We start from the raw sequence: 26,286 nt of genomic DNA on the forward strand, positions 1-26,286 counted from the left end.
CACTGTATATAGATTTTTCTATTGTGTTATTGACTGTACTTTTGTTTATCCCATGTGTAACTCTGTGTGGTTGTTTTTTGTCGCACTGCTTTGCTTTATCTTGGCCAGGTCGCAGTTGTAAATGAGAACTTGTTTTCAGCTAGCCTACCTGGTTAAATAAAGGTAAATAAAAAAATAAAAAAAATGACAATTGACTACTTTCCCTCCACTGAGTAATGCCGCGTTCAAAACAACTGGGAACTCTGAAATCTCCGACTTCCGACTTCAGTGCGTTCAAAACAATAGGGAACTCGAAAAAAGCGACATCCGACTGGGAAAAATCGATTTGAACGGTCGGACATCCAACTCGGAATTCCATCTCGGGAACTCGGGTCTCTTTCTAGAGCTCCAACTTTCCGACCCGAAGATCACTGACGTCATGATTTGACCTTGTATTTTTCGTGGTTCCCAGTTGTTTTGAAAGCGGCGCTGAACATGAGCAGGATAAAACATACCACAGAAATGCTGATGAGACCAGGAAGTTTGCCATTTACAACTACCGCGCACGCGTTGTCTGCAGGGAGAAGCTAGCTGATCTGCCGCCACCACACAAGGCTACAACTAGCCTAGCATGGTAGACTTTGAAAAACATATAGCTATAAATCTTACGTATCTAGAATGTTTCAAACGCAGTTTTACATTGTTTAGCAAAATAACTGATGGTGAAATGAATGGCTGAGATACGATTCGTTGCATTTAGTGGAAGCATGGAAATGAAAGGTTCGTAGTCAAAACATTGTATTTTTCCATTTCCCCTAGCTAGTTAACCTTTTCCATTAGAATAAGCATTTCGTTGGACCCTAACCCTAAAACATTATTATCGAACAAGTCTTGTAGTTCAGTTACCAATCATTGTGTTTGTATTTGAGCATCTGTAACTAGTGTACCAATGGTAACGTTAGTTGGTAACACCAGTGTTTTTCAAGAATATGCTGAAGCGCCTTTGTTTCGAAGCTTGATATTGACCAATTAGATTAGCAACAGTGATTTTTAAGCTACTGTTAGCTAGCCAGGCCTGGTCAAGCATAACAACAGTGTACGCTAACGCTAGCTAACTATACTTCCCAGTTAGCCATTAGTTGTGCCACCATGTTATTGTTAACGTTAAGTTAGTCAACCAGTTATTTAGTTGGAGTTTTGATAGCTATCTCGCAGAGGAATCAACTATTTAGACGTTAGCTAGCGTGAAGCTATGCTAAAGTACATAGTCATAATACAGCTTCGCCAGTTTACCAAACATTTAACAAGCTAGCTAGTTCTAACTTTAAAGGGCAGTCTAGGTAGATATTTTGAATCTTGCTGATTTAACGTTAGCTTCAAAACAGCTAACGTTAGCTAGCCAACACAAACAACCTCAGCACCGATTCTGGGCCAAATAAAGATGACATCTTCTGGCTGCATATTGTCAAATTAACCGTAGGCGGACAGCAAATACGTTTGTCCTAAAACAAAAGGATTAACAAAGGTAAACTAGCTGGCTATATTGCTAGCTGACATGTCAATAATGATAAGAGACCGGTCCTTAGCTGGCTAGCTATGCGCGACTAACCAACCCGGGATGCCTAGCTAACTAGCTAGTTTTGTTTGAAAGATGTGGCACTTATAAAGCAAACTAATTCTCACTTTTCACCAACTGACATTCATAAAGCTCTTAGCTACAATGGTGTTTTATGTGGGATCCCAGGTAAACATTAAGTGAACATTTTGAGAGCTAACATCCAGTAACGTTAGCTAGCTAGCTCGCTCCAAAACGTCAAATGACACAGCTGTAGTCTGATAAGTCCTACATGCTTCTAAGAGATATGACAAGGAATAGAATGGATATGGAATAGAATTATCTTATTCTGACATTATTTATGTTGGTTATTATCAGGGTGTTGGTTGATCTGTAGCCATGTCAGGACACTGCTGCTTTTTGAAAGTCACTTCTGTTCAGGCCCAGGCGACAAAAGTGTTTCCATCCAACTGATTTTTGATTGGTCCCAACAAGTGTCTAATTGTTGGTTATGTTTTTTCCTCAGAGTGGGATCTCCAGACGGCACCATGAAGCAGTCAGTGATAACCTAGGTCCTAGGGAACTCTGATCTTTAACCATTACTTTGATCACCCGTCCTGAGAGGTGCGTACATGGGATTCCCATCAATAGCATGAAATATAAGCATTCCTATCAACATCTGCTGGTGAGTACAGTACAAGTTCGACAGGTCTGACTTCTTACCAACTTAACGTCATGATAGAAACGTAGTGGATATGTTACGATGCATATCAAGTTATTCATAGTCTGGTGGATTTGTATTATATCATCACCAGTCTAAATTAGAAGGGTTGGGGTTGATGGGTGTGTTTTGTTGTCCTCACCAGTCTAAATTAGAAGGGTTTCGGGATGATGGTTGTGTTTTGTTGTCCTCACCAGTCTAAATTAGAAGGGTTAGGGATGATGGGTTTGTTTTGTTGTCCTCACCAGTCTAAATTAGAAGGGTTAGGGATGATGGGTGTGTTTTGTTGTCCTCACCAGTCTAAATTAGAAGGGTTAGGGATGATGGGTGTGTTTTGTTGTCCTCACCAGTCTAAATTAGAAGGGTTAGGGATGATGGGTGTGTTTTGTTGTCCTCACCAGTCTAAATTAGAAGGGTTAGGAATGATGGGTGTGTTTTGTTGTCCTCACCAGTCTAAATTAGAAGGGTTAGGGATGATGGGTGTGTTTTGTTGTCCTCACCAGTCTAAATTAGAAGGGTTAGGGATGATGGGTTTGTTTTGTTGTCCTCACCAGTCTAAATTAGAAGGGTTTCGGGATGATGGGTGTGTTTTGTTGTCCTCACCAGTCTAAATTAGAAGGGTTAGGGATGATGGGTGTGTTTTGTTGTCCTCACCAGTCTAAATTAGAAGGGTTAGGGATGATGGGTGTGTTTTGTTGTCCTCACCAGTCTAAATTAGAAGGGTTAGGGATGATGGGTGTGTTTTGTTGTCCTCACCAGTCTAAATTAGAAGGGTTAGGGATGATGGGTGTGTTTTGTTGTCCTCACCAGTCTAAATTAGAAGGGTTAGGGATGATGGGTGTGTTTTGTTGTCCTCACCAGTCTAAATTAGAAGGGTTAGGGATGATGGGTGTGTTTTGTTGTCATCACCAGTCTAAATTAGAAGGGTTAGGGATGATGGGTGTGTTTTGTTGTCCTCACCAGTCTAAATTAGAAGGGTTAGGGATGATGGGTGTGTTTTGTTGTCCTCACCAGTCTAAATTAGAAGGGTTAGGGATGATGGGTGTGTTTTGTTGTCCTCACCAGTCTAAATTAGAAGGGTTAGGAATGATGGGTGTGTTTTGTTGTCCTCACCAGTCTAAATTAGAAGGGTTAGGGATGATGGGTGTGTTTTGTTGTCCTCACCAGTCTAAATTAGAAGGGTTAGGGATGATGGGTGTGTTTTGTTGTCCTCACCAGTCTAAATTAGAAGGGTTAGGGATGATGGGTGTGTTTTGTTGTCCTCACCAGTCTAAATTAGAAGGGTTAGGGATGATGGGTGTGTTTTGTTGTCCTCACCAGTCTAAATTAGAAGGGTTAGGGATGATGGGTGTGTTTTGTTGTCCTCACCAGTCTAAATTAGAAGGGTTAGGGATGATGGGTGTGTTTTGTTGTCCTCACCAGTCTAAATTAGAAGGGTTAGGGATGATGGGTGTGTTTTGTTGTCCTCACCAGTCTAAATTAGAAGGGTTAGGGATGATGGGTGTGTTTTGTTGTCCTCACCAGTCTAAATAAGAAGGGTTAGGGATGATGGGTGTGTTTTGTTGTCCTCACCAGTCTAAATTAGAAGGGTTAGGGATGATGGGTGTGTTTTGTTGTCCTCACCAGTCTAAATTAGAAGGGTTAGGGATGATGGGTGTGTTTTGTTGTCATCACCAGTCTAAATAAGAAGGGTTAGGGATGATGGGTGTGTTTTGTTGTCCTCACCAGTCTAAATTAGAAGGGTTAGGGATGATGGGTGTGTTTTGTTGTCCTCACCAGTCTAAATTAGAAGGGTTAGGGATGATGGGTGTGTTTTGTTGTCCTCACCAGTCTAAATAAGAAGGGTTAGGGATGATGGGTGTGTTTTGTTGTCCTCACCAGTCTAAATAAGAAGGGTCAGGGATGATGGGTGTGTTTGGATTCTATCCTAACCAGTCTAAATTAGAATAGTATGCCCGTGCAAATAAGAAGCAAGCAGAAGTTTGAAAGTTTCAGTTGACACGGGGCAGCTCAACGTCAGTATTGTCTTCCAGAGCTGTTGAGACATGAAACACAGCTAGATGATGATGAGACTGTTGAGATGGGTCGTGCGTCGAGACGTTGAGATGGGTCGTGCGTCGAGACGTTGAGATGGGTCGTGCGTCGAGACGTTGAGATGGGTCGTGCGTCGAGACGTTGAGATGGGTCGTGCGTCGAGACGTTGAGATGGGTCGTGCGTCGAGACGTTGAGATGGGTCGTGCGTCGAGACGTTGAGATGGGTCGTGCGTCGAGACGTTGAGATGGGTCGTGCGTCGAGACGTTGAGATGGGTCGTGCGTCGAGACGTTGAGATGGGTCGTGCGTCGAGACGTTGAGATGGGTCGTGCGTCGAGACGTTGAGATGGGTCGTGCGTCGAGACGTTGAGATGGGTCGTGCGTCGAGACGTTGAGATGGGTCGTGCGTCGAGACGTTGAGATGGGTCGTGCGTCGAGACGTTGAGATGGGTCGTGCGTCGAGACGTTGAGATGGGTCGTGCGTCGAGACGTTGAGATGGGTCGTGCGTCGAGACGTTGAGATGGGTCGTGCGTCGAGACGTTGAGATGGGTCGTGCGTCGAGACGTTGAGATGGGTCGTGCGTCGAGACGTTGAGATGGGTCGTGCGTCGAGACGTTGAGATGGGTCGTGCGTCGAGACGTTGAGATGGGTCGTGCAACGCGTCCCAATAATCTTCTTTCTCCTGAAATTTGCACTCGTTCACTACTTCACACAAATCTAAAAGAATTGGCTAGAGTGAGTTTCCACCATATTTCTTTTCCCATTCATTTCCTTTCAGATCAGGGAAGTGAACAAGTGCACATTTTGTGAGGACGGATATTTAATGGTGGTATAGCTTAGTGCACCAGGGCAGTAATAGTGCTCCTGTAATGTGGTCTGGGCTAGTGTGGTCTGGGCTAGTGTGGTCTGGGCTAGTGTTGTCTGGGCTAGGGCTATTGCGGTGACGTGTTACCGCGACACCGGCAGTCATGAGTCACTGGTGTCAAATTCCACTTGACCGTTAACTAGGCTTCTCCAAAACTGCACTCTGATGGTCATTATTAGCCTACCAAACGTACTCTGACATCATTGCAAATGCAGAGACACAGGAGAGGTTCTTTGGTTTAGAGTAAATCTATGAGGTCTTTGATCATGAAATACTATAGATCAACAAGAAGTTGATGCTGGATAGCAAACAATGCCCGGAAAGTCTTTGTGCAAACACACTTACAGAAGTAAAAAAGGCATTCTCATGTAGTGGAAAAATGTAAAAGCCTATATTGTTTTACGGCTTATGCATGGCAAAAATAAAAAACACAGACGTGTTGTCTACAACAGCCTTCATCAGGGTGGCAAAGAATAGGGGTGGACAAACGGGTGGCTTCAGAGGTATTCACGCTCCTTGGCTTTTTCCACATTTTGTTACAAGGTGGGATTAAAATGGATTTCTACGATCAACACAATACTATGAAGTCAAAGTGGAAGAAAAATTCTAAAATGTGTTAAATATTTATGAAAAATATAACGCTAATATCTTGAATATGTAATTATTCCTATCCCTGAGTCAATACCTGTTAGAATCACCTTTGGCAGCGATTACAGCTGTGAGTCTTTCTGGGTGAGTCTCTAACAGCTTTAAATACCTGGATTGCACTATATTTGCACATTCTTAAAAATATTATTCAAACCCTGTCAAGTTGTTGATCATTGCTAGGCTGCCATTTTCAAGTCTTGCCATAGATTTTCACGCCAGTTTAAGTCTAAACCGTAACTAGGCAACTCAGGAACATTCACTGTCTTCTTGATAAGCAACTCCAGTGAATATTTGGCCTTGTGTTTTAGGTTATTGTCCTGCTGAAAGGTGAATTTGTTTCCCAGTGTTTGTTGGAGTGCAGAATGAACCAGGTTTTCCTCTAGGATTTTTCCCGTGCTTAGCTCTATTCCATTTATTTTTATCCTAAAAATCTCCCTAGTCCTTTCCGATGACAAACATACCAATAACATAATGCAACCACCACCATGCTTGAAAATATGGAGCATTGTACTAAGTGATGTGTTGGATTTGCCCCAAAAGTAACTTTTTTTATTCAGGACATAAAGTTCATATCTTTGCCACATTTTTTTGCAGTTGTACTTTTGTGCCTTGTTGCAAACAGGATGCATGTTTTGGAATATTTTTTTTTCTGTACAGGCTTCCTTTTCACTCTGTCAATTAGGTTAGTATTGTGGAGTAACTACAATGTTGTTGATCCATCCTCTGTTTTCTCCTATCACAGCCATTAAACTGTAACTGTTTTAAAGTCACCATTGGCCTCATGGTGAAATCCCTGAGCGGTTTCCTTCCTCTCCGGCAACTGAGTTAGGAAGGACGCCTGTATCTTTGTAGTGACTGGGTGTATTGATACACCATCCAAAGTGTAATTAATGACTTCACCATGCTTGGGTAGCCTGGCGGATAGGAGCGTTGGACCAGTAACCGAAAGGTTGCTGGATCGAATCCCCGAGCTGACAAGGCAAACATCTGCCGTTCTGCCCCTGAGCAAGGCAGTTAACCCACTGTTCCCCGGGTGCCGAAGACGTGGATGTCGAAAGAGGCACTTTGTCCCCGTGTGCAGTTGCAAAATGTAGTCTGGGTTTTTTATGGCGGTTTTGGAGCAGTGGCTTCTTCCTTGCTGTGCAGCCTATCAGGTTATGTAAAAAAAGACTCGTTTTACTGTGGATATAGATACTTTTGTATCCGTTTCATCCAGCATCTTCACAAGGTCCTTTGCTGTTGTTCTGGGATTACTTTCATCTCTAGGAGACAGAATGCGTCTCCTTCCTTTGCGGTATGACAGTTGCGTGGTCCCATGGTGTTTATACTTGCGTACTATTGTTTGTACAGATGAGCGTGGTTCCTTCAGGTGTTGGGAAATTGCTCCCAAGGATGAACCAGACTTGTGGAGGTCTACAATTTTTTCAGAGGTTTTGATTTTCAGATGATGTCAAGCAAAGAGGCACTGAGTTTGAAGGTAGGGCTTGAGATACCTCCAATTGACTCAAATTATGTCAATTAGCCTATCAGAATCTTCTAAAGCCTTGACATCATTTTCTGGAATTTTCCAAGCTGTTTAAAGGCACAGTCAACTTAGTGTATGTCAACTTCTGACCCACTGGAATTGTGATACAGTGAAATAATCTGTAAACACTTGTTGGAAAAATTACTTCTGTCATGCACAAAGTAGATGTCCTAACCGACTTGCCAAAACTATAGTTGGTTAACAAGAAATTTGTGGAGTGGTTGAAAAATGAGTTTTAATGACTCCAACCTAAGTGTATGTAAACTTCCGACTTCAACTGTACACCAACCATAAACCATGGATTACAGGCAACATCTGCACTGAGCTAAAGGGTAGCGCTGCCGCTTTCAAGGAGCGGGACACTAACCTGGATGCTTATAAGAAATCCCGCTATGCCCTCCGACAAACCATCAAACATAGCGTCAATACATAACTAAGATTTTAATGCTACTACACCGGCTCTAATGCTCGCTGGATGTGGCAGCGCTTGCAAACTATTACGGACTTCAAAGGGTAGCCCAGCCGCGAGCTGCACCGTGACATGAGCCTGCCAGACGAGCTAAACAATTTCTGTGTGCTTCGAGGCATGCATGAGCCAACAAGCTGTTCCGTACTACTATGTGATCACGGTCTCCGTAGCAGACGTGAATAAGACCTTTAAACAGGTCAACATTCACAATGCCGCAGGGTCAGATGGATTACCAGGACATGTACTCAGAGCATGCGCGGACAAACTGGCAGCTGTCTTCACTGACATTTTCAAGCTGTCCCTGACCGAGTCTGTAATACCGACATGTTTCAAAAATATTACCATTGTCCCTGTGCCCAAGAAAGCGAAGGTAACCTGCCTACCCGTAGCACTCACGCCTGCAGCCATGAAGTGCTTTGAAAGGCTGGTCATGGCTTACATCAACACCATTATCCCAGAAACCCTAGACCCACTCCAATTTGCCTACCGCCCAAACAGATCCACAGATGATGCAATCTCTATTGGACTCCACACTGCCTTTTCCCACCTGGACAAAAGGAACACCTGCATCAGAATGCTGTTCATTGACTACAGTTCAGCGTTCAACACCATAGTACCCTCAAAGCTCATCACTAAGCTAAGGACCCCGGGACTAAACACCTCCCTCTGCAACTGGATCCTGGACTTCCTGACGGGCCGTCTCAAGGTGGGAAGGGTATGCAACATCTGCCACACTGATCCTCAACACGGGGGCCCCTCAGATGTGTGCTCAGTCCCCTCATGTACTCCCTGTTCACCCACGACTGTGTGGCCAAGCACTACTCGAACACCATTATATCATTATCTGTGATCAAGCCTGAGACAGCCTATAGGGAGGTCAGAGACCTGGCAGTGTGGTGCCAGGACAACAACTTCTCCCTCAATGTGATCAAGACAAAGGAGCTGATCGTGGACTACTGGAAAAGGATGGCTGAGCACTCCACCATTCACATTGACGGGGCTGTAGTGGAGCAGGTCGAGAGCTTCAAGTTCCTTGGTGTCCACATCACCAACAAACTAGAATGGTCCAAACACACCGAGACAGTCGTGAAGAGGGTCGCGACAACGCCTATTCCCCCTCACAAGACTGAAAAGATTTGGCATGGGTCCTCAGATCCTCAAAGTTGTACTGCTTCACCATCGAGAGCATCCTGACTGGTTGCATCCCCACCTGGTATAGCAACTGCTCGGCATCTGACCGCAAGGCTCTACCGAGGGTAGTACATACAGCCCAGTACATCACGGGGGCCAAGCTTTCTGCCATCCAGGACCTCTGTACCAGGCGATTGTCAGAGGAAAGCCTTCAAATTTGTCAGACATCAGCCACTCTAGTCATAGACTGCTCTCTGATACCGCACGGCGAGCAGTACGGGACCGCCAAGTGTAGGTCCAAAAGGCTCCTTAAAAGCTTCTACCCTCCAAGCCAAAAGACTGCTGAACAGTTAATCAAATGGCCACATGGACTATTTACATTGACCCTCCCCCCCCTCCCCCATGCATAGCCACTTTTACCTACCGATGTACAGTACCAGTCAACTTTGGACACCTACTCATCACATTTTTATTTTTTATTTTTTTATGTATAACTATTTTCTACATTGTAGAGTAGTGAAGACATCAAAACTATGAAATAACACATGTGGAATCATGTTGTATCCAAAAAAGTGTTAAACAAATCTTTTCAAATCTATTTCAGATTCTTCAAAGTAGCCACCCTTTGCCTTGATGGGGCTCCCGAGTGGTGCAGTGGTCTAAGGCACTGCATCTCAGTGCTAGAGGCGTCATTAGAGACCCTGGTTCGATTCCAGGCTGCATCACAACCGGCCGTGATTGGGAGTCCCATAGGACGGCGCACAATTGGCCCGGCGTCGTCCGGGTTTGGGGAGGCCTTCATTGTAAATAAGAATTTGTTTTTAACTGATTTGCCTAGGAAAGTTAAATAAAATATAATAATTGACAGCACACACTTGGCGTACTCTCAACCAGCGTCATGAGGTAGTCACCTGGAATGCATTTCAATTAATAGGTGTGCCTTGTTAAAAGTTAATTTGTGGAAATTCTTTCCTTAATGCATTTGACTTTACGACATGGTCAGTCAATCTGGAAATGTAAGAACTTTTAACGTTTCTTCAAGTGTAGTCGCAAAAACTATCAAGCGCTATAATGAATCTGACTCTCATGAGGACCGCCACAGGAAAGACCCAGAGTTACCTCTGCTGCAGAGCTAAGTTCATTAGTTACCAGACTCAGAAATTGCAGCCCAAATAAATGCTTCAGAGTTCAATTAGCAGACGCATCTCAACATCAACTGTTCAGAGGAGACTGTGTGAATCAGGCCTTCATGGTCGATTTGCTGCAAAGAAACCACTACTAAAGGACACCAATAATAAGAAGAGACTTGCTTGGGCCAAGAAACACGAGCAATGGGCATTAGACCGGTGGAAATCTGTCCTTTGGTCTGAGTCCAAATATGACATTTTTGGTTCCAACCGCCGTGTCTTTGTGAGAGGCAGAGTAGGTGAATGGATGATGTCTGCATGTGTAGTTCCCACCGTGAAGCATGGAGAAGGTATAATGGTGTTTGGGGTGCTTTGCTGGTGACACTGTCAGTGATTTATTTAAAATTCAAGGCACACTTAACCAGCATGGCTACCACAGCATTCTGCAGCGATACGCCATCCCATCTGGTTTGCGCTTAGTGGGACTATCATTTTTTTTTTCAACAGGACAACGACTCAACACACCTCCAGGCTGTGTAATGGCTATTTGACCAAGAAGGAGAGTGATGGAGTGCTGCATCATATGACCTGGCCTCCACAATCAGCCAACCTCAACCCAATTGAGATGATTTGGGATGAGTTGTACCGCCGAGTGAAGGAAAAGCATATGTGGGAACTCCTTCAAGACTGTTGGAAAAGCATTCCAGGTGATGCTGGTTGAGAGAATGCCAAGAGTGTGCAACGCTGTCAAAGGGTTGCTACTTTGAAGAATCTCAAATATGAAATATATTTTGATTTGTTTAACACTTTTTTTTTTTGTTACTCCGTGAGTCCATATATTGTACTGTACATATTACTTCAACTATTCTGTACCCCTGCACATTAACTGGTTACCGGTACCCCCTGTATATATGCTCAATATTATTTTTGTGTTACTTTTAGTTTTATGTAGGAAATATTTTCTTAACTCTGTATCTTGAACTGCATTTTTGGTTAAGGGCTCGTAAGTAAGCATTTCATGGTAAGGTGTACACCTGTTGTATTCGGTGCATGTGGCAAATTATTTTGGGGGGGAACATGGTCGGAGCCTACGGACTGTAGTGAAACATGTTCTTATAAACACAGTCATTGCGCAATCGCGTGTGAAAGAGTTTTGACTGGCAACTTTTAAAAAGAAGATGCCAGCTTTCTCTTAGCTACTATATATATGACTAAATTCTTAAAATGAAGCACTTTTATCTTCTTTACAAATTGTGTAGTCTACCTGGCATATTCATACCTTAACCGCCCGTAAAGTCCAGTCGCTATTCGAGAGAAAGCTACTGATTAGGTTTATATATTAGTAGGCTATATGTAAAGACCAGATTAAATTGAGAATCGGCTGATGGGTGAGAATACTATCAAGTGCTTGTCAAATTATGAATGAGAGACTGATGATGTACATTTACATTTACATTTAAGTCATTTAGCAGACGCTCTTATCCAGAGCGACTTACAAATTGGTGCATTCACCTTATGATATCCAGTGGAACAACCACTTATGTGTGCTGCCTGCGTAAGAAACAGAGCAGAGCTCATGCCTTTCATCAGACTTTTTTCAAATCCTCATTAGTCGCATCGTGCAGCCTTAGAATGTATTAAAAATCAAAACATACAGCCCAGCATTTGTATCACAATTAAGGTTGCATAAATAACTCAAAATAAAGCTTATAGGAGGACCTGTTTCTTTGTTAACTGCTTAACACAGAACAGCCCCATGTGCCCACTCACTCGGACATCGGGGAAAATATCCTTTCTATTTTATTCAGTTATGTTCAATTGCATTGTTCTTACTATGAAATAATGCCACGGAATTCTAAGCAAATCTTTCCTGCTAAATGAACTAGTTTAGCCCACACCCTTATGGCATAGCCATATCAGGACCTAACATAAGGAAGGCTCAGAATTATTATTCTGTTCTTCTGAGAGAGGCTACATTTTCTTTATCATGTTTCTTTAGACCTTTGAAGGTGTAGGCTATATTAAATAGATTTGACTTTTTATAATGTAGATGTTCCAAAGGTCTGCATCAGAGGCTTGTATGCGTGGAAGCCAGAGATGCTAAATGTGCTTATGCTAATTATTGGTCAATTACAGTGAGACCGGCAGTTATTTGCTTGACCATCACTAGCTGACAAAATGCTCTGACTGCCACATCCCTAATCTGGACTGCCTTGTACTAACAGTCAAAAATATATCAATGTTTCCCTGTTGTTGGTGGCTAGCACTTGTTGTAAAATAGAACTGTCTGTAACATCCCAGTGCCATCTCTCTCCTCCCCCTCTATCGCCCCCCTTGTTCCTTAACCTCTAACCTGGTTTCAGTAGAATTTTGTGACTTCATCTGATGTGGTAATTCAGTGCTGGGGGCCCAGTCTGATGTGCTAATGCAGTGCTGGGGGCCCAGTCTGATGTGCTAATGCAGTGCTGGGGGCCCAGTCTGGTGTGGTAATGAAGTGCTGGGGGCCCAGTCTGGTGTGGTAATGCAGTGCTGGGGGCCCAGTCTGATGTGGTAATGCAGTGCTGGGGGCCCAGTCTGATGTGCTAATGCAGTGCTGGGGGCCCAGTCTGGTGTGGTAATGAAGTGCTGGGGGCCCAGTCTGGTGTGGTAATGCAGTGCTGGGGGCCCAGTCTGGTGTGGTAATGCAGTGCTGGGGGCCCAGTCTGGTGTGGTAATGCAGTGCTGGGGGCCCAGTCTGGTGTGGTAATGCAGTGCTGGGGGCCCAGTCTGATGTGGTAATGCAGTGCTGGGGGCCCAGTCTGATGTGGTAATGCAGTGCTGGGGGCCCAGTCTGATGTTGGGTCGAGAAGGTGTTTATTAGTCTGATGTGGTAATGCAGTACTGGGGGCCCAGTCTGATGTGGTAATGCAGTGCTGGGGGCGCAGTCTGGTGTTGGGTTGAGAAGGTGTTTATTAGTCTGATGTGGTAATGCAGTGCTGGGGGCCCAGTCTGATGTGGTAATGCAGTGCTGGGGGCCCAGTCTGATGTTGGGTTGAGAAGGTGTTTATTAGTCTGGTGTGGTAATGCAGTGCTGGGGGCCCAGTCTGATGTTGGGTTGAGAAGGTGTTTATTAGTCTGGTGTGGTAATGCAGCGCTGGGGGCCCAGTCTGGTGTGGTAATGCAGCGCTGGGGGCCCAGTTTGGTGTGGTAATGCAGTGCTGGGGGCCCAGTCTGGTGTTGGGTTGAGAAGGTGTTTATTAGTCTGGTGTGGTAATGGAGTGCTGGGGGCCCAGTCTGATGTGGTAATGCAGTGCTGGGGGCCCAGTCTGGTGTGGTAATGCAGTGCTGGGGGCCCAGTCTGGTGTGGTAATGCAGTGCTGGGGGCCCAGTCTGGTATGGTAATGGAGTGCTGGGGGCCCAGTCTGGTGTGGTAATGCAGTGCTGGGGGGGCCAGTCTGGTGTGGTAATGCAGTGCTGGGGGCCCAGTCTGGTGTGGTAATGGAGTGCTGGGGGCCCAGTCTGGTGTTGGGTTGAGAAGGTGTTTTAGTCTGGTGTGGTAATGCAGTGCTGGGGGCCCAGTCTGGTGTGGTAATGCAGTGCTGGGGGCCCAGTCTGGTGTTGGGTTGAGAAGGTGTTTTAGTCTGATGTGGTAATGCAGTGCTGGGGGCCCAGTCTGGTGTGGTAATGCAGTGCTGGGGGCCCAGTCTGATGTGGTAATGCAGTGCTGGGGGCCCAGTCTGATGTGGTAATGCAGTGCTGGGGGCCCAGTCTGGTGTGGTAATGCAGTGCTGGGGGCCCAGTCTGGTGTGGTAATGCAGTGCTGGGGGCCCAGTCTGGTGTGGTAATGCAGTGCTGGGGGCCCAGTCTGATGTGGTAATGCAGTGCTGGGGGCCCAGTCTGATGTGGTAATGCAGTGCTGGGGGCCCAGTCTGATGTGGTAATGCAGTGCTGGGGGCCCAGTCTGATGTGGTAATGCAGTGCTGGGGGCCCAGTCTGATGTGGTAATGCAGTGCTGGGGGCCCAGTCTGATGTGGTAATGCAGTGCTGGGGGCCCAGTCTGGTGTGGTAATGCAGTGCTGGGGGCCCAGTCTGATGTGGTAATGCAGTGCTGGGGGCCCAGTCTGATGTGGTAATGCAGTGCTGGGGGCCCAGTCTGATGTGGTAATGCAGTGCTGGGGGCCCAGTCTGATGTGGTAATGCAGTGCTGGGGGCCCAGTCTGATGTGGTAATGCAGTGCTGATGGCCCAGTCCCAGTCTGCTGTTGGGTTGAGAAGGTTGTTTATTAGTCTTAACCGCTCCTCTGCTCCCCTGTAGGAAAGGTTAAGTGTTAAAGCTGCTGCTGAGGGGGAAGCTGGCCATGTCACGGGTTCCTACCCCTCCTCCACCAGGGGACATGTCTACTGGACCTGTGGCAGAGAGCTGGTGTTACACACAGGTAGGGGTGCCTGTTTCTGACCGTCTGACTCTCTGCCCGCCTCTGTCTGGATGTCCGCCTGCCTGTCTCTCTGTCTGTCTGGATGTCCGCCTGCCTGTCTCTGCCTCTGTCTGTCTGGATGTGTGCCCGCTGTCTGCCCGCCTGTCTCCTGTCTGTCTGGATGTCCGCCTGCCTGTCTCTCTGCCTGTCTGGATGTCCGCCTGCCTGTCTCCTGTCTCTCTGCCTCTGTCTGTCTGGATGTGTGCCCGCTGTCTGCCCGCCTGTCTCCTGTCTGTCTGGATGTCCGCCTGCCTGTCTCCTGTCTCTCTGCCTCTGTCTGGATGTCCGCCTGTCTGTCTCCTGTCTGTCTGGATGTCCGCCTGCCTGTCTCCTGTCTCTCTGCCTCTGTCTGTCTGGATGTGTGCCCGCTGTCCGCCCGCCTGCCTCTGTCTGTCTGGATGTCCGCCTGCCTGTCTCCTGTCTCTCTGCCTCTGTCTGGATGTCCGCCTGCCTGTCTCCTGTCTCTCTGTCTGTCTGGATGTGTGTCCGCCCGCCTGCCTCTGTCTGTCTGGATGTCCGCCCGCCTGTCTCCTGTCTCTGTCTGTCTGTCTGGATGTCCGCCCGCCTGTCTCCTGTCTGTCTGGATGTCCGCCTGCCTGTCTCCTGTCTCTGTCTGTCTGTCTGGATGTCCGCCCGCCTGTCTCCTGTCTGTCTGGATGTCCGCCTGCCTGTCTCCTGTGTCTGTCTGTCTGTCTGGATGTCCGCCCGCCTGTCTCCTGTCTGTCTGTCTGGATGTGTGCCCGCTGTCCGCCCGCCTGTCTCCTGTCTGTCTGGATGTGTGCCTGCTGTCCGCCCGCCTGTCTCCTGTCTGTCTGTCTGTGTGCCTGCTGTCCGCCCGCCTGTCTCCTGTCTGTCTGTCTGTGTGCCTGCTGTCCGCCCGCCTGTCTCCTGTCTGTCTGTCTGTGTGCCTGCTGTCCGCCCGCCTGTCTCCTGTCTGTCTGTGTGCCTGCTGTCCGCCCGCCTGTCTCCTGTCTGTCTGTGTGCCCGCTGTCCGCCCGTCTGTCTCCTGTCTGTCTGGATGTGTGCCCGCTGTCCGCCCGCCTGTCTCCTGTCTGTCTGGATGTGTGCCCGCTGTCCGCCCGCCTGTCTCCTGTCTGTCTGTCTGTGTGCCTGCTGTCCGCCCGCCTGTCTCCTGTCTGTCTGTCTGTGTGCCTGCTGTCCGCCCGCCTGTCTCCTGTCTGTGTGCCTGCTGTCCGCCCGCCTGTCTCCTGTCTGTCTGTGTGCCCGCTGTCCGCCCGCCTGTCTCCTGTCTGTCTGTGTGCCCGCTGTCCGCCCGCCTGTCTCCTGTCTGTCTGGATGTGTGCCCGCTGTCCGCCCGCCTGTCTCCTGGATGTGTGCCCGCTGTCCGCCCGCCTGTCTCCTGTCTGTCTGGATGTGTGCCAGCTGTCCGCCCGCCTGCCTCCTGTCTCTCTGTCTGTCTGGATGTGTGCCCGCTGTCCGCCCGCCTGTCTCCTGTCTGTCTGGATGTGTGCCCGCTGTCCGCCCGCCTGTCTCCTGTCTGTCTGGATGTGTGCCCGCCTGTCTCCTGTCTGTCTGGATGTGTGCCCGCTGTCCGCCCGCCTGTCTCCTGTCTGTCTGTCTGTCTGTGTGCCCGCTGTCCGCCCATGGCAGACATCTAGGTTAGATTAGTTCACTAGGTCTGCTTATCACTATTGATTGTTTTGGCTTTACATTTCGTTTTGTCATTTTTCTCTTTCTGTATTAGACGTTTTATTTTTGCTTGTCAACAGCACAGGCTGTCTTTTGAAATGGATGGAAGCGTTGTGATTGTTGCCTTTTTGTTTCAGGTGAAAGTAGTCAAGTTCTCCTACATGTGGAGCATCAACAACTTCAGCTTCTGTAGAGAGGAGATGGGGGAGGTTTTAAAGAGTTCCACCTTCTCCTCTGGACCCAACGACAAGATGAAATGGTAAACTTAACATTTACTGTATTAATACTGTCACCAGTTCATTATAGCGTCAATGCTTTATGTCAGGAAACTTGTCTGTGTGGGTAATTATGACTGATCTGGCTGAAGAAGAAGTATTCTGTTGTGTTTCTCTGTTTCCTGCCCAGGTGTCTGAGAGTCAACCCAAAAGGACTGGATGATGAAAGCAAAGATTATCTGTCCTTGTATTTACTTCTTGTTAGTTGTCCAAAAAGTGAAGTCAGAGCAAAGTTCAAGTTTTCCTTATTGAACACTAAAAGAGAAGAGACTAAAGCTATGGGTTAGTAACAGACCTGACAGTCTACAACTATATTACGTTAAGGAAATCACCATTCAACATACTGTTTACCTGTATTCTCCTAGTTACAGCCTGAGAGACACTGTGTTCTGGATTCTTCCTCCTCCCTGCAGAAAGCCAAAGAGCCTATCGGTTTGTCCAGGGGAAGGACTGGGGCTTCAAGAAGTTCATTAGAAGAGATTTCCTGCTTGATGAAGGCAACGGGCTGTTACCTGATGACAAACTCACCCTGTTCTGTGAGGTAACAGTCTACATGGACACAGTATCACTGTTACACACACACACACACACACACACAGTATCACTGTTACACACACACACACACACACACACACACAGTATCACTGTTACACACACACACACACACACACACACACAGTATCACTGTTACACACACACACACACACACACACACACACACAGTATCACTGTTACACACACACACACACACACACACACACACACACACACACACACACAGTATCACTGTTACACACACACACACACACACACACACAGTATCACTGTTACACACACACACACACACACACACACACACAGTATCACTGTTACACACACACACACACACACACAGTATCACTGTTACACACACACACAGTATCACTGTTACACACACACACACACACACACACACACAGTATCACTGTTACACACACACACACACACAGTACCACTGTTACACACACTCAGTATCACAGTGTATCCACCCGTCTAGAGAAGGGTCCTTACCTCGTAGGACAGTGTATCCACCCGCCTAGAGAAGGGTCCCTACCTCCACCCGTCTAGAGAAGGGCCCCTACCTCGTAGGACAGTGTATCCACCCGTCTAGAGAAGGGTCCCTACCTCGTAAGACAGTGTATCCACCCGTCTAGAGAAGGGCCCCTACCTCCACCCGTCTAGAGAAGGGTCCCTACCTCGTAAGACAGTGTATCCACCCGTCTAGAGAAGGGCCCCTACCTCCACCCGTCTAGAGAAGGGTCCCTACCTCCACCCGTCTAGAGAAGGGTCCCTACCTCGTAGGACAGTGTATCCACCCGTCTAGAGAAGGGTCCCTACCTCGTAAGACAGTGTATCCACCCGTCTAGAGAAGGGTCCCTACCTCCACCCGTCTAGAGAAGGGTCCCTACCTCCACCCGTCTAGAGAAGGGCCCCTACCTCCACCCGTCTAGAGAAGGGTCCCTACCTCGTAAGACAGTGTATCCACCCGTCTAGAGAAGGGTCCCTACCTCGTAAGACAGTGTATCCACCCGTCTAGAGAAGGGTCCCTACCTCCACCCGTCTAGAGAAGGGCCCCTACCTCCACCCGTCTAGAGAAGGGTCCCTACCTCGTAGGACAGTGTATCCACCCGTCTAAAGACACCCGGCGGTGGGCCTGACTGTAGACCCTGACGGCCCTAGACCCCGACACCCGGCGGTAGACCCGACACCAGACCAGCTTGTAGACCCGGCGGTAGACTGTCCAGAACAATAAGTGTTTTCTGGAATGTACCTTTGGAGGGTCCAGGTAAATTAAGTGTCCAATCAATTTGAAATTAACTGAATACTTCTAGGAATAAGTGCCAGTTTGCCTGACATGGTTTGCAGCAAGGTCTAACATTTTCAGGGAAATTGGCAATTTTATAAACAAATTAGATTCAAATTGGAGATGGAAGGTCTCTTCTCATTTAATTAGGCGTTTCAGGAAGTTAATGAATTAGTTGGATTACAATGTGTTTTCTCTTCTGTTTTAATGGTGTAACAAAGACCAGGAGATACTGCTCCAATATGAACATTTAATTTGTTTAGTCATTAACAACTCTTCATACTGAAACAAACTATTCAAAGGAAGTTCTCTCCAAATCATGAATGTATTGTGTCGACATCGTACATGTATTGTAGTATAGGTGAATGTATTGTAGCTGAGAGTGATGCAAGACTGTTAACGTCTGTGGCCAGTCCAACATTATGTTTTAGTGTAGATTAGCTGGGATGATCAACTGAAAAATACAGACACTGACATTACCCTCGTTTTACCGAAGCCGGTAATTTCAGTGATTAGGCTACACAACATTCCGGCATATTTTTACTTCTAAAACCATTAAAAAAGAGAGACTGCTTTGTGAGTTTAACAGCGATTCATCAACTGTCAATTTAGAGGAAAAGGCAGCACTTCACAAACAGTATGTCATTGAGATGGGTGGGCCATGTGCCTACCACTGGAAAGGTTTGTAGGGTGTTTAATTCACTGTTAGATCAAATTCACTGTTAGATCAATTGCATGGCTATCTAGCAACAATATAATATTTAGAGTTAGCAATCCTGCTCTGTTTTGAGTTCCTACTTCCTCAGATGGTGAATTATGTCAGATATAGCCTCGGACAATATGCACCAAAAACATGCAAGAAATTCATCTCTAAAGAGGCAAAAATAAATCTGGTTATTCTGGTTCCTATTTTGTTTACAAATTAATAAACAATGAAAAGCTGAAATGTCTTGAGTCAATAAGTTTTCAACACCTTTGTTATGGCAAGCCTAAATAACTTCAGGAGTAAAATGTTGCTTAACCAGTCACATGATGAGCTGCATGGACTCTGTGTGCAATAATAGTGTTTAACATGATTTTTGAATGACTACCTCATCTCTGTACCCCACACAAACAATGATCTGTCAGGTCCCTCAGTCGAGCAGTGAATTTCAAACACAGATTCAACCACAAAGACCAACCTATTGGTAGATGAAAATAGCAGACATTTAATATCCCTTTGAGCATGGTGAAGTTATTAATTGCACTTTGGATGGTGTATCAATACACCCAGTCACTACAAAGATACAGGCATCCTTCCTAACTCAGTTGCCGGAGAGGAAGGAAACCGCTCAGGGATTTCACCATGAGGCCAATGGTGACTTTAAAACAGTTACAGTTTAATGGCTGTGATAGGAGAAAACAGAGGATGGATCAACAACATTGTTACTCCACAATACTAACCTAATTGACAGAGTGAAAAGGAAGCCTGTACAGAATAAAAATATTCCAAAACATGCATCCTGTTTGCAACAAGGCACAAAAGTAAAACTGCAAAAAAATGTGGCAAAGAAATGAACTATGTCCTGAATAAAAAAAAATTACTTTTGGGGCAAATCCAACACATCACTTAGTACCACGCTCCATATTTTCAAGCATGGTGGTGGTTGCATTATGTTATGGGTGTGTTTGTCATCGGAAAGGACTAGGGAGATTTTTAGGATAAAAATAAATGGAATAGAGCTAAGCACGGGAAAAATCCTAGAGTAAAACCTGGTTCGTTCTGCACTCCAACAAACACTGGGAAACAAATTCACCTTTCAGCAGGACAATAACCTAAAACACAAGGCCAAATATTCACTGGAGTTGCTTATCAAGAAGACAGTGAATGTTCCTGAGTTGCCTAGTTACGGTTTAGACTTAAACTGTCGTGAAAATCTATGGCAAGACTTGAAAATGGCAGCCTAGCAATGATCAACAACTTGACAGAGTTTGAATAATATTTAGAGCCTTACCCAGAAAGACTCACAGCTGTAATCGCTGCCAAAGATGATTCTAACAGGAATTGACTCAGGGGTAGGAATACTTATGGAAATTAGAGATTTGGGGATTTCTTTTTCAATACATAAAAAAAATAAAAATAATTCCTTTGTCATTATGAAGTATTGTGTCAATGGGTGAGGAAAACAGTATATTTAGTCCATTTGGAATTCAGGTTGTAACAGAACAAAATGTGTAATAAGTCAAGGGGTATAAATACTTTCTGAAGGAACAGTAAATAATGTATTGATCCTCCATTTTATTCTAGGTGAGTGTGGTTCAGGACTCTGTGAACATCTCTGGTCAGTCCAACATGAACATGCTGAAGGTTCCAGAGTGCCAGCTGTCAGATGACCTGGGGAACCTGTGGCAGTGTTCCCGCTTCACTGACTGTTCCCTCTATGTGGGGGGGCAGGAGTTCAAGGCCCACAAATCCATCCTGGCAGGTAAGATTCAGACACTACCTCTCTACCACTACCAGCATCAGCCCCCTCTCTACCGCTACCAGCATCAGCCCCCTCTCTACCGCTACCAGCATCAGCCCCCTCTCTACCGCTACCAGCATCAGCCCCCTCTCTACCGCTACCAGCATCAGCCCCCTCTCTACCGCTACCAGCATCAGCCCCCTCTCTACCGCTACCAGCATCAGCCCCCTCTCTACCGCTACCAGCCCCCTCTCTACCGCTACCAGCCCCCTCTCTACCGCTACCAGCCCCCTCTCTACCGCTACCAGCCCCCTCTCTACCGCTACCAGCCCCCTCTCTGCCGCTACCAGCCCCCTCTCTGCCGCTACCAGCCCCCCCTCTGCCGCTACCAGCCCCCCCTCTGCCGCTACCAGCCCCCCCTCTGCCGCTACCAGCCCCCCCTCTGCCGCTACCAGCCCCCCCTCTGCCGCTACCAGCCCCCTGGTTCTAACCCTGTAACACCTGGTTGTAATCCTGCGGGCCTCTCCAGCCCTCCTAGCTGTGCAGACTGCAGGGTAGGGATAGATTCCTTCACTCTGTGCTTTAGGCATGGCAGCAGTTTGGTTAAGGATGCCTTGAATCACCACAGACATACTAATGTTGTTTTGCCTTCTTTGATTGACAGCGAGATCTCCCGTCTTTAGCGCCATGTTTGAACATGAGATGGAGGAGAGTAAAAAGGTGTGTTTCACTGAGACCTTCAGATATGAACACATTGTGTTGTACTGCTGCTACTATATTTCTCATAGTAACATAATGATAGTGTGTCCTGTCTCAGAACCGTGTGGACATCAGTGATGTGGAGCCAGACGTGTTTAAGGAGATGATGGGATTCATCTACACAGGGAAAGCTCCCAACCTGGACAAGATGGCCGACAACCTGCTGGCAGCTGCTGACAAAGTAAGACTGACCCAATATAACGGAGCTAGTCCATATTGAACCCTGACTCCCACCTTAATGAACCCTGACTCCCACCTTAATGAACCCTGACTCCCACCTTAATGAACCCTGACTCCCACCTTAATGAACCCTGACCCTAAGCCTTGATCCCAACCTTAATGAACCCTGAACCTAAGCCCTGACCCCAACCTTAATGAATCCTAACCCCAGACCCCAACCTTAATGAATCCTAACCCCAGACCCCAACCTTAATGAATCCTAACCCCAGACCCCAACCTTAATGAATCCTAACCCCTGACTCCAACCTTAATGAACCCTGACTCCAACCTTAATGAATCCTGACTCCAACCTTAATGAACCCTGACTCCAACCTTAATGAACCCTGACTCCAACCGTAATGAACCCTGACTCCAACCTTAATGAACCCTGACTCCAACCTTAATGAACCCTGACTCCAACCTTAATGAACCCTGACTCCAACCTTAATGAACCCTGACTCCAACCTTAATGAACCCTGACTCCAACCTTAATGAACCCTGACTCCAACCTTAATGAACCCTGACTCCAACCTTAATGAACCCTGACTCCAACCTTAATGAACCCTGACTCCAACCTTAATGAACCCTGACTCCAACCTTAATGAACCCTGACTCCAACCTTAATGAACCCTGACTCCAACCTTAATGAACCCTGACTCCAACCTTAATGAACCCTGACTCCAACCTTAATGAACCCTGACTCCAACCTTAATGAACCCTGACTCCAACCTTAATGAACCCTGACTCCAGCCCTAATGAACCCTGACTCCAGCCCTAATGAACCCTGACTCCAGCCCTAATGAACCCTGACTCCAGCCCTAATGAACCCTGACTCCAGCCCTAATGAACCCTGACTCCAGCCCTAATGAACCCTGACTCCAGCCCTAATGAACCCTGACTCCAGCCCTAATGAACCCTGACTCCAGCCCTAATGAACCCTGACTCCAGCCCTAATGAACCCTGACTCCAGCCCTAATGAACCCTGACCCTTGACGACCCCCGACTCCAACCTTAATGAACCCCCGACTCCAGCCTTAATGGACCCCCGACTCCAGCCTTAATGGACCCTGACCTTTGACTCCAGCCTTAATGAACCCTGACCCTTGACTCCAACCCTAATGAACCCTGACCCTTGACTCCAACCCCGACTCCAACCTTGACCCAACCTTAATGAACCCTAACCCCCGACTCCAACCTTAATGAACCCTGGCGCCAACCGTAATGAACCCTGGCGCCAACCGTAATGAACCCTGACCCCTGACTCCAACCGTAATGAATCCTAACGCTCTCCTCTCTCTCCTCCAGTATGCCTTGGAGCGTTTAAAGGTGATGTGTGAAGAGGCTCTGTGCAACAGCCTCTCTGTGGAGAACGTGGCTGATACCCTCATCCTGGCGGACTTACACAGTGCCGAGCAGCTCAAAGCACAAGCCATAGATTTTATCAACAGGCAAGTATCTGTAGAAAGTCCCAGTGATGAATCCCTCCTGCCAGCCGTGTTTACTTTCTCTCAGCGCTGCTCTGTTATCTCCTGTAGGTGCAGCGTCCTCCGACAGCTGGGCTGTAAAGATGGGAAAAACTGGAATAGCAAGTATGTATCTATCTGATATGTGACACCAGATTAATAACAAACTCTTATCTCTCCCAAAGAGATGCATTAGAATTCATTGTTTTAGCCACAGATCCAGGGAGGAGCGAGCAGCAGCAGGGCTAGTATGGGGCTGATCCATTTTATTAATAGACTCTACCTGGATAAGCTTTGTGCACTGTTCTACAATATGAAATGAACATTTGTTTTATTCTGTGTGATGTAGTGTGTTAAGGACACCTTGAGTCATCTCAGTTTTCATAGAGGAGGATGTCTGTTTTAATTAGTTCAGTATTACCGGTGATCTGTTGTCAGGACTAAAGGAGTTTGAATGTCCCCACCACTACTACTGCTGCAGCCCTTTGTCTGAAACACTTCATATCTCTCTGTATACTGGACAACAATAGAAAAGCAACAATTTCAAAGATTTTACTGACTTACAGTTCATATGAGGAAATCAGTCAATGTAAATACATTCGTTAGGCCCTAATCTATGGATTTCACATGACTGGGAATACAGATATGCATCTGTCACAGATACGGTAGGGGCGTGGATCAGAAAACCAGTCAGTATCTGGTGTGACCACCATTTGCCTCATCCAGCACAACACATCTCCTTCGCATAGAGTTGATCAGGCTGTTGATTTGTGGAGTTTTGTCCTACTCTTCAATGGCTGTGCGAAGTTGCTGGATATTGGCGTGAACTGAAATATTCTGTCGAGCCAGAGCATCCCGAACATGCTCAATGGGTGACATGTCTGAGTATACAGGCCATGGAAGAACTGGGACATTTTCAGCTCCTTGCGACATGGTGCCGTGTGTTATCATGCTGAAACATGATGGTGGTGGATGAATGACACGTCAATGGGCCTCAGGATCTCGTCACGGTATCTCTCTGCATTCAAATGACCATCAATGAAATTGTGTTGTCGGTATCTTATAGCTGCCCATACCATAACCCCACCGCCACCATGGGGCACTCTGTTCACAACGTTGACGTTACCAAACCTCTCGCCCACACTGCGCGATACACTGTCTGGCATCTGCCTGGTACAGTTGAAACCGGGATTCATCCATGAAGCGCCCACTTCTTCAACGTACCAGTGGTCATCGAAGGTGAGCATTTACCCACTGAAGTACGAACTGTAGTCAGGTCGACTCTGGTGAGGACGACGAGTATGCATTTAAAAAAATATATATATTCACCTTTATTTAACCAGGTAGGCTAGTTGAGAACAAGTTCTCATTTACAACTGCGACCTGGCCAAGATAAAGCAAAGCAATTCGACACATACAACAACAGAGTTACTCATGGGATAAACCAAACATACAGTCAATAATACAGTAGATGAGCTTCCCTGAGACGGTTTCTGACAGTTTGTGCAGAAATTCTTCGGATGTGCAAACCCACAGTTTAATCAGCTGCCTGGGTGGCTGGTGTCCGATGATCCCGCAGGTGAAGGCCGGATGTGGAGGTCCTGGGCTGGTGTCGTTACACGTGGTCTACGGTTCTGAGGCCGGTTGGACATACTGCCTAATTCTCAAAAATTACGTTGAAGGTGGTTTATGGTAGAGAAATGAACATTCCATTATTTGGGAACAGCTCTGGTGGACGCCCCTGCAGTCAGCATGCCAGTTACTGCTCCCTCAAGATTTGAGACATCTGTGGCATTGTGTTGTGACAAAACGGCACATTTTCGAGTGGCCTTTTATTGTCCCCAGTACAAGGTGCACCTGTGTAATGATCATGCCGTTTTAATCATCTTCTTGATATGCCACACCCGTCAGGTGGATGGATTATCTTGACAAAGGGGAAACGCTCACTAACAGGATGTGCACAACATTTGAGAGAAATAAGCTTTTTGTGTGTTTGGAACATTTCTGGGATCTTTTACTTCAGCTCATGAAACCAACACTTTACATTTTGCATTTATATATCTGTACTTCTGTATTTATTCTGTCATTACAGTCCTAAATATTTTTTTCTCTGGTTTCAGATGTTTGGTTAACTTCCTGTGTGTGGTTGTATTGCAGTCATGCCACGGACATAATGGAGACGGCAGGCTGGAAGTCAATGATCCAGTCCCACCCTCACTTAGTGGCCGAGGCCTTCAGAGCCCTGGCATCGGCGCAGTGCCCGCCCTTCGGCCTGCCGAGGAAACGCCTAAAACAGTCCTGACTGCTGCAGCCCTCTGATCCAGACTGAGAGCTGAGGCAGCCCTCTGATCCAGACACTAGGAGCTGAGAGCTGAGGCAGCCCTCTGATCCAGACACTAGGAGCTGAGAGCTGAGACAGCATGGAGACCCCACCCCCCGAGCAGGGATGAACAGAGCTGGGAGGCTAACTGGTTGGGAGGCTAACTGGCTGGGAGCATGGGAGACTGACTCCAACTGGTGGAAAGAAACGTTTGGTTTTGGTCCTCAAGTTTTGTCTGCTATTTTTCTGTCATTTCAAATGGCCTTAATCCATCTGCCATTGGAGCTGATCTACTGTGTTCTCTCTATTTGACTGACTGCCCCGTCCCACAGACCAGGCTGCCCCGTCCCACAGACCAGGCTGCCCCGTCCCACAGACCAGGCTGCCCCGTCCCACAGACCAGGCTGCCCCGTCCCACAGACCAGGCTGCCCCGTCCCACAGACCAGGCTGCCCCGTCCCACAGACCAGGCTGCCCCGTCCCACAGACCAGGCTGCCCCGTCCCACAGACCAGGCTGCCCCGTCCCACAGACCAGGCTGCCCCGTCCCACAGACCAGGCTGCCCCGTCCCACAGACCAGGCTGCCCCGTCCCACAGACCAGGCTGCCCCGTCCCACAGACCAGGCTGCCCCGTCCCACAGACCAGGCTGCCCCGTCCCACAGACCAGGCTGCCTCCAGATTGCACTAGTTCCCATAGTAATTTTGATATGGAATTCTATAGGGACGTGTTAAGGGTTTGATTAATGGGAAATATATATTTGTAATGTTTAGCCCATTTTGTGACTAGACATTAAAGCGTGAACAC

At 47.1% G+C, this 26,286-nt stretch overlaps 1 protein-coding gene across 5 annotated transcripts; it reads left to right on the top strand.

The window, feature by feature from the left end:
* Nucleotides 1-440: 440 nt before the first annotated feature.
* On the top strand, nt 441-26,286 carry LOC139546206 (speckle-type POZ protein-like A). Of its 5 annotated transcripts, none has more exons than XM_071354324.1 (12): nt 441-613; nt 2,061-2,158; nt 14,349-14,469; nt 16,296-16,417; nt 16,564-16,715; nt 16,847-16,974; nt 20,564-20,741; nt 21,385-21,440; nt 21,523-21,660; nt 23,004-23,146; nt 23,234-23,287; nt 25,319-26,286. In XM_071354324.1, the coding sequence occupies exons 3-12, from the start codon at nt 14,392-14,394 to the stop codon at nt 25,461-25,463; spliced, it is 1,194 nt and encodes a 397-aa protein (XP_071210425.1). In that variant the 5' UTR covers nt 441-613; nt 2,061-2,158; nt 14,349-14,391; the 3' UTR covers nt 25,464-26,286. The 5 variants fall into 5 exon arrangements, with proteins under 5 accessions (XP_071210425.1, XP_071210423.1, XP_071210427.1 ...); XM_071354322.1 differs by lacking the exon at nt 441-613 and adding an exon at nt 620-759 and having other exon boundaries at nt 2,061-2,219; nt 25,319-25,601; XM_071354326.1 differs by lacking the exon at nt 441-613 and adding an exon at nt 620-759 and having other exon boundaries at nt 2,061-2,219; nt 21,538-21,660; nt 25,319-25,601.

Source organism: Salvelinus alpinus, chromosome 20 (genome assembly GCF_045679555.1).
Source record: "Salvelinus alpinus chromosome 20, SLU_Salpinus.1, whole genome shotgun sequence".
NCBI lineage: Eukaryota > Metazoa > Chordata > Actinopteri > Salmoniformes > Salmonidae > Salvelinus > Salvelinus alpinus.

Excerpts from the sequence above, each read along its gene's own strand:
- LOC139546206 (XM_071354324.1), top strand. The coding sequence starts at position 14,392 with ATGTCACGGGTTCCTACCCCTCCTCCACCAGGGGACATGTCTACTGGA. Across the intron at positions 14,470-16,295 it reads AGAGCTGGTGTTACACACAG|GTGAAAGTAGTCAAGTTCTC; the intron begins GTAGGGGTGCCT and ends TTTTTGTTTCAG. Across the intron at positions 16,716-16,846 it reads AGAAGAGACTAAAGCTATGG|AAAGCCAAAGAGCCTATCGG; the intron begins GTTAGTAACAGA and ends TCCTCCCTGCAG.